This window comes from Papilio machaon, chromosome 9 (assembly GCF_912999745.1).
Source record: "Papilio machaon chromosome 9, ilPapMach1.1, whole genome shotgun sequence".
In the NCBI taxonomy this organism is placed as follows: domain Eukaryota; kingdom Metazoa; phylum Arthropoda; class Insecta; order Lepidoptera; family Papilionidae; genus Papilio; species Papilio machaon.
The window spans coordinates 6,664,354-6,672,338 of record NC_059994.1 but is presented as its reverse complement, the minus strand read 5'-3'; the positions used below and the strand labels follow the sequence as shown (position 1 = coordinate 6,672,338).

The window sequence follows — 7,985 nt, the reverse complement described above, 5'->3', positions numbered from 1 at the left end:
CTTTCATCTGAAGATATTTGTTGCTTTTAAATTGTTATAGCGCGTTTCTACTGCCACAATATTAATACAAAAACACAATAAAATATTCACATTGTGCTGTTATATGCTTTGGAAAAATTAATGGCAGTTGAACAGAATCAGTAGTTGTTTATTATACTTTTTTCATTATAGTATTTTACGAATGACGTTTTCGATAGATCGGTTTTGATAATGCGTGGATGAGTTGAAGTAATTAAAATTAAATTGTAAAAAAAAATTAAAAATTTGCACCTTTATATTGTACAAAAATTAATATTTAATACTTTTAAAATGAGTGTGTGAAATGGTAAAATGTTATTTACATCATGCTATAATGAAAAGAGATGAACTATTTTTGAGAATTGTTTATTAGTATCGTAGCATATTTACGTTGATTTGACTTAACAATTCATAGTCTACTTCTTTTTTACTTAAATTACAGTGTTGCAAATATATGTCTATAGCAAAATTTATGTATCATAGAAAAATAGAGATAAGAATACATAATCATGAGAAATTTATTTTGATTTAAAGGGAAATTAAGTAAAAATCAAGTCATTTCGAAAGAGAATAACAAAATCCTATTCAAGTCGGCTCACAGTTGTGGATTTTTTACATTTCTTTGAGAATTTTTTTTTTTGTAATCATTTTTGTTTTAAATTGTGCTTGTTCCCGCCAAAAGGAGTATATCGGTTTTAGGCCTTATTCGTTTTGGTGTTTTCTAAATCCAAATTATGATAAATAAGCAACGCATTGAGAATGCCGAAACCTGTTTCATAAGCGTAGGGTTAAATTGTAAATCGTGATTTAAATGTTTACCTCTGACTTTACTTTGATTTAAGATCTGAGTAATCTTGTTTTTGCAGAGGTATCCACTTAGACGCATATCAGACATATTTGAAATAAATTTGTTAAGAAAAAAAGTATTTTATTTCATTTCAAAAGATTTTAGATAATCCTGGAAAAGTAAAATTTTTATGCCTCCGCGTAAACGAAAGGCGTTTTTGCGGCTATTGTATAATGTGGAAAAAATCTCATAGGTTATAAAAAACATCGCCTTTTAGTTTCCAGCTGTTTCACTTACCGTGGATTCCCATTGTCTAATTATATAAAATCATGAGGCCATCCTTTATTCCTTTTTTTTTTTTTTATATGAGAAGGGGGCAAACGAGCGGCGCGAACACCGAAGTGATCATCGACGCCCATGGACATCCGCAACACTAGGAGAATTGCAGATGCGTTGCCGGCCTTTAAGAAAGATATATGCTCGCTTCTTGAAGGACCCTAAGTCGTAGTGGTTTGGAAATACCGCCGAAGACAGACCATTTAAAAACGACATGCTTTAGTGCACGTTTTACGGCTATGGAATTTCACCGTAGTATCGATTAATCATACGCGTCACGAATCTCAGTAAACTAAAGATGTCGCTGTAGTCAAACTAGGACAGGAGCCTTTGCAATATTGATTTTAGGAACAGCGCAAGTGCCGTGTCTAGACTTCCTATACATGTATAAGCTATGTCATGTATACCATACAACGAAGTCTGCCTCTTTTTGTAACGATGTGTTAAGTTATACACTACATTTCTCACAACCAACGCCCTATTTATCGTTACTCAAAGCAAAAACATTTTAGGTTTATTACGGTAAAAAGATTTCTGTGGCCCACACCCAATTTAACCTTGTTTTTTTTTCTAATTGATAATACTTATCAATTTGAAAATTGCCAACGCTGTGTAACACAATACGAAAATTCCATGTCTGATTTTAGTGCATTTGATTACATAATAACTAGATTAAGATCAATTAAAAATAATTATTGGAAATTCTCAGTGAATTTCATCAAATGACTTCCCACATTGTAATCCAAACTATCGCTATTTCTTTCTTTTAGTGAGAACTAGATATTAATATTTCCGTAATACAGATGTTACGACATTGAAGATTCACTTACTCTGGATTCCATCTCGTAACTTGAAGACAGCATTAGAAAAACTTTTCTCAACTAAAAAGGTTCTATATAAATATGTAATGCAAGATTTGGGCTATCCAACATTTTTTATCTATCAGTTTATAGTTTTAATCCTAAATAAATTTTATTGTCCTTCATCAAAGTTGAGTTATGAAAGACTTGAATAATAGTTGTGGTTCAACTTGGTTTTAGAAAAAAGCATCTGTTCAAGAAAAAATGCTCAAAAACGTTTAGTTTGAATCATTTAATCGCCCTAAAAATGTACAATACAGATGCCGACATTCCCAAAACAGTAACAAGTGAAGTTGATGACGATACACACGCAATACACGCTTTACTGGCTTAATATATCATCACCAGCACTTCAACAATTATACTGAGAGATTATCCATAACATGATTTTACACAACAACTCTACAATAATCAGGTATAGGAATAATTGTAGTATTCATTGAATGTTTAAAAACAATGTTTTATTAGCAGATTTTATACTACATAATTAAATAAATTGCATTCCTGATGTTGCACTGATGAGTGAAACATAATTACAAAGTCCTTACACCACTAAGAGGGTGAGGTTTCCACACAATTGATTCCACGGCCGTCCACTCCAGATAGTAAACACTGAAACCTCGCTATGTCGGATGGCAGTAGTAGTGTTCTTAAAAGTAATCGGCTTAGAAAGCAAACAGCAGCAAGAAGGCCATCATAAGACAGAAGAGACCCATAGCTTCTGACAGGGCAAAGCCCAAGATGGCGTATGAGAAGAGCTGTTGCTTGAGGGAGGGGTTCCTGGCATAACCGATGATGAGGGAACCAAACACTGTTCCGATACCCGCTCCTGAAATACAACAAAAACTACATTAGTTCCATTCTGCAATAACTATCCAATACAAAAAAATATTCACAGCAAAACTACACTAAATCAAAATTTACTACAAATTAATCCAAATTAAGCTCACCTATCATTGATATATATTAAAAAAAATACATGCATGATTATACATTTGTAAATTAATTGTACATTTATTTAGCATTTCATTAAATTAAAAAGCAAATAGCATCAAGAATGCTATCATTAAGCAAAATAGACCCATAGCTTCAGAGAGTGCAAATCCAAGGATGGCATAGGAAAATATTTGTTGCTTGAGGGAAGGATTTCGTGCATAGCCAATTATTAAGCATCCAAAGACCACACCAATACCAATACCTGCAGATGTTAAATGATATTAGTGAAATGATGGAAAACTATTGTCACTGCAATGCAGGGAAGTTACATAAAAAAATCAATAAAAAGCTCCTGTTATGCAATCAACCAACAGTTACATAAGCTTTGCCACAGAAAATCTCCAAAATGTGTTAGGGACCAGTGTTAGTGATTAGAATAATGTAATTTAAAATGAAATTCACAAGGTATAGACATTTAATTGTGTGGGAAACTCACCGGAGCCAGCTACTCCTACTGTCGCTGCACCAGCACCAATGAACTTAGCGGCGGAGTCAATGTCCTTGGTGACAGCTGTGGTCTGGAAAGCCCGGATGGCGGGCATCTGGGCTGGCGCCGCCACAGGCACAATCTGTTTCTGTGTGGTCGCTGCAGCCAGGGGCCTCACAAGTGCTGTGTTGCTGAAGATCTATAAACAATTCACACAATATAACCTATAAACCTGACATTGACAATGAACTTCCACTAATAAGAAAATGATAAATGAAAACTATAAATTGAAGGATATTTGAATACATATAATCTGTAAAATCAATAATTTTATGGGCTCTTTGGAATAAAACAAACTATTATGTAATTACATAACTCTCACTTTGTGATAATGTCCAAGGGATTGATAAGTTTAGGTTAACTAGAATGATAATTGCACCAAGTTAATTTAATATAGTAAAGTAATAAAAATATTTAAAACTAAGTTACCGCCCCTTGATAATATAAGTTATATTACTTGCTTGATAAAAGTAGAATGATAATACTTACGGCAGACCTAGCTGCAGGGGCGATCAATCTGGCAGCAGACAGCATTTTTGTTTTTATTAGGTGCAGCGAGCGACTACTGAAAAGACGAACAATGAATGAGAAATGAGATGCTTTTGCCGGAAAGCCTAAGGTAAGAATCGTTTTGACAGTTTGACTGACGACTGCGACAGTTACGTAACTGAAGGGACTACGTAACTATAACCTATCTTCTACTTGAAACTATCTACTTATCACGTATCGATTTTATAATAACCGCGTACTAGATAATATAAGGAAGAATCAGTAAATAAAAGTTATTGACGTAATCGGAAGGATACAGAAAATGGCCGATCGGCAAACCTAATGAGAAGTTATGTTTTCATTGACAACTTAGAATTTCACCGTAAAATATTAACACAGTCACCCGCGGAATCCTTCGAAATAGCGATTGAAACAGTTTTTGTTCAATGATTTCTTGTGATATCAACACTTTTTCACGATTCGTTTTTGCTATTTCTCGACACTTACCAAAGAACACCGAAAAGGAGGAGACCGGCCTTTGGAATGTTCAATATCTGAGTGGTTGACTAGACCGAAGCAAAAATCTCGTACGCCTATTGGATGAAATGCGCATGACGAGTAGGTTCCGTTGAGAGCAGCCAACTATTGATTATTTTCTGTGACTGACAGGTAGTTTAATTCCTTTTTAAATGGTACATTTTAAATTGTTACATTAGAGGATTAAAACAATATTTCTGTAATTTTAAAAAAGATTTCCTATTTATTACACGAAAATATTAAATATAAGATTTACTACAAATAAAACGAACTGTGACGATGGTTGCATTAGTATAGTTCGATCACTGACTAGTGTGCTATCCTCCGCACGACATGGCCGTCTTCATGATAAACATCTGTAAATTTAATGGCTGCGGTATCACATTTCCAAGATTAGCTGATTTAATTGAACACATCGAAGACGTGCATATAGGTAAATACTGTTTGATTATACAAATATATGTTTTCGTTGCTTATTTTTTGACAAAAAATGGATCTTGACCCTCCCTATTGTATTTTTATCAATATGTCAAAGTTGTCTACATTGGACTTGTATTGAATCGTATTCAAAATAGAGCGCGAACTTTTATTTATAGTAACAAAATACATTGGTTTAAACTCTAAAATATTTTTGATTGACTTTTTTGAGTTTAAACAAAACTACATTGGTTTAAATTCTAAAATATTTTTGATTGACTTTTTTGAATTTTATTATTTAAACTGATCTTTAAAAATATGTCGTGAAACAATACTACTACGATAAAATTTTATCACCAATGTTTTTTTATTACAGATTATGATCCCGCAGTAGTTGAACAAAAAGAAGCTTCTCAGCCAGCATGTATTCCTTTAAGTTATGTGTTAAGATTTTTCACGGAAGCATCGAGGCGGGAATTTCAAAGCTTGCCACCCGCCGCCGATGTCCGGCGCAGGTTACTGTCTGCGCCAAAGACTCCTTCAGTTCGCAGCAGCACACCTACAGGTAATATTAATTTATCTGAAAACTATAAAATAACTAAATATGCGTTTAATATATAGGATAGGATTAAGGATTTTTAAAATTTTTCATAAATGGCTCATTTGCTTAACTCGTGATGATAACTCAATTCTATATCTAATAGCATGTTGAGAAAGTTTTTAAATCCATAGGCAATTTCTTATTTATTACATCGGTTGGAGATCGGATACATTTTATGTTGATTTGCTAAACAAAGCGAAAAGAACGAAAAAAAGCTTATGATTTGCAATTTCCTCAACATTAAAAAATGCAAAGGAAAAAATACGTAATGTATTTTTTAGGCAGTGAAGTCGACGATGACGAGCTCATGAGCCCATCTGAAGACAGCAATGATTCGTGGACGACTGTCGAGGAGTACAGCTCCGAGTATATCCTGCGATATGGAGTCAAGTACGACACAGTTTTGTTTATTAGTAATCGTTGATTGATTTTTCTCGACTTAGAAAAGGGTAATGTTTTCGCGCCTAAGGTTTCACTCGATTCGTATTTAGTATTACTTTGACACTCGATTTGTATTTTTTCCTAAAGTTTTATCAATTTTTTATTAAAATACTGATTACCATTTACATATAGAATCCTCAAGCGACTGACTTTTTTTTTGTTGAAATTCCCTTCTTATTTTTAAAATAATGATTTTTAATATTTTCAGGATGAACAGTAGCGCGGCTAGTGGCGTGCTGGGTCCGGCGGCGCAGGAGAAGCCTTTCGCGTGCCCCGTGCCCGGCTGCAAGAAGCGATACAAAAATGTCAACGGCATCAAATATCACTCTAAGAACGGACATAAGAAGGATGGCAAGTATGTACAGCTAATATGAAAGATATGACCATTTCTTTACTACTGCTTTTTTAGGTATATACCATGGAAATAATCGTTCTATTGCCAGTTTTTTTTCGTTGAGAATTTACTAAATTTTTAATCACTTGTTTATTTTTTAATGCACTTAATACTGTGTCGATTAAATGAAACCTCCCTATTAGATACATGCGCGTTCATGTTCTTTTGCTAATAAGTTTATTGATAGATGGTTTTTTTTTAATATTTATTTGGTATAGAAAATATCCAGTATTGCCTAATTCGGAGCAGTACAAGCAAAAGGTACCTGGACCCAAGAAACGTTTGACTGCTCAAGAGTATTTCTGGAAGAAATGGGTATCCTTTCCCTAACTTAAATGTAGTCAAAAAATCTAATAGAACATTACTTTTTGCCAGGAAATAAGTCGAAATTTAAAGTTTTAATAAGATTCCATTTGTTTATTTTAGCAGTTAAATAAGAAACATAGTATGTTGTTAAAAGTATTGTTGTATCCATTAGATTTGGATACTTAGTAAAATCGGTATTTGAAATAAGTAACTACATGTAAAAGTAATAAGGTAGTAAGTGAGAGAACGTTGTAATAATATTCAGTCTTCTCTATTAGGTAGGTAATAATAAATGTAATTTTTGTGTTTTCGTGTTTCAGGGTAAAAAAGGCTTACAAGTGCCAATGCGGCAAAAGTTACAAAACGGCTCAAGGTCTTAAAACTCATACGATAACGCAGCATATTGCAACGAGCCAAGCGTCGACTTCCTCCACGCCCCCCACTCCGCCCACTCCCCCGACACCCCCTGTCCCCGATACGGGACGTCTCAATGCCACAAAAATGCCAGGACTGGTAGTAACAGCTTCCCCGGCACATAGCCGTTCTCTAAACATCATAGACGGCATAGACGCTAACAAACTTGTTCGTATATACGACAGTATTAAAACAAAAGATCTGCCTTCCTTCACCATACCTAAACATAACCTGACCAACATCAATCTGATCACCAGCCAGGGTCAAGGCATCCGCCATTCCGTGCTGCTCGCACCGACTGCTACTCTTGTAGATAAATCGAAGTATGATCGATCTCCCAAAGTAACAGTCAACGCCCAACCGACAGCTGCCCTTGCAACCACTTACGATGTCTAAATGAATATATGCTTTTAAAAAGCAAATATTTAACGAATTTAAAAGTCATTAACGCTAAGTCTAGTTCGAACGCAGTTCCTATTAAGAAAAATAAAAAAAAAATCATTTTTTAGCAGATTGTTTAAGTTATACATTCTTTGAGAAAAAAAGCTAAGAATCGTCATCTGTCATGATTTGACAGCTTGAATGTCAGTTTGACGGACGAAATGTTATGCACAAATTGTATTTATTTTCTTCACTTTAAAGACATTAATTAGTTATTTATTTCGCGTTAAGAAGTTATTTTATGTTTGTTACTTAGGTCTTTATTATTTAATTTGTTTGCTGTGATTCCAGTAATGTAGTTGTTTTTTTTAATAATTTTGTTACCAAAGTGATTGTAATAATTTGAGAGGTATTAACCGTTTTAATATTTTCCCTCATCCTGCGTCACTTTACGTCCCGCTGCAGCTAAAACGCGGGAATACTTTGTGCGATTAATTTATGATATGTGTGTTTTATTTATT

At 34.1% G+C, this 7,985-nt stretch overlaps 2 protein-coding genes across 2 annotated transcripts; one reads left to right on the top strand and one right to left on the bottom strand.

The window, feature by feature from the left end:
* Nucleotides 1-2,214: 2,214 nt before the first annotated feature.
* Nucleotides 2,215-4,580, bottom strand: LOC106713217 (ATP synthase lipid-binding protein, mitochondrial). Its single transcript, XM_014505943.2, has 4 exons — nucleotides 4,481-4,580; nucleotides 3,974-4,049; nucleotides 3,434-3,623; nucleotides 2,215-2,830 (listed from the first exon to the last, which is right to left on the bottom strand). Exons 2-4 carry the CDS (start codon nucleotides 4,016-4,018, stop codon nucleotides 2,667-2,669), a joined length of 399 nt encoding a protein of 132 aa, XP_014361429.1. The 5' UTR covers nucleotides 4,019-4,049; nucleotides 4,481-4,580; the 3' UTR covers nucleotides 2,215-2,666.
* Nucleotides 4,581-4,763: 183 nt separating this feature from the next.
* LOC106713215 (juxtaposed with another zinc finger protein 1) lies at nucleotides 4,764-7,719 on the top strand. Its single transcript, XM_014505942.2, has 5 exons — nucleotides 4,764-4,943; nucleotides 5,304-5,492; nucleotides 5,810-5,918; nucleotides 6,178-6,324; nucleotides 6,990-7,719. Exons 1-5 carry the CDS (start codon nucleotides 4,844-4,846, stop codon nucleotides 7,477-7,479), a joined length of 1,035 nt encoding a protein of 344 aa, XP_014361428.1. The 5' UTR covers nucleotides 4,764-4,843; the 3' UTR covers nucleotides 7,480-7,719.
* Nucleotides 7,720-7,985: the final 266 nt, after the last annotated feature.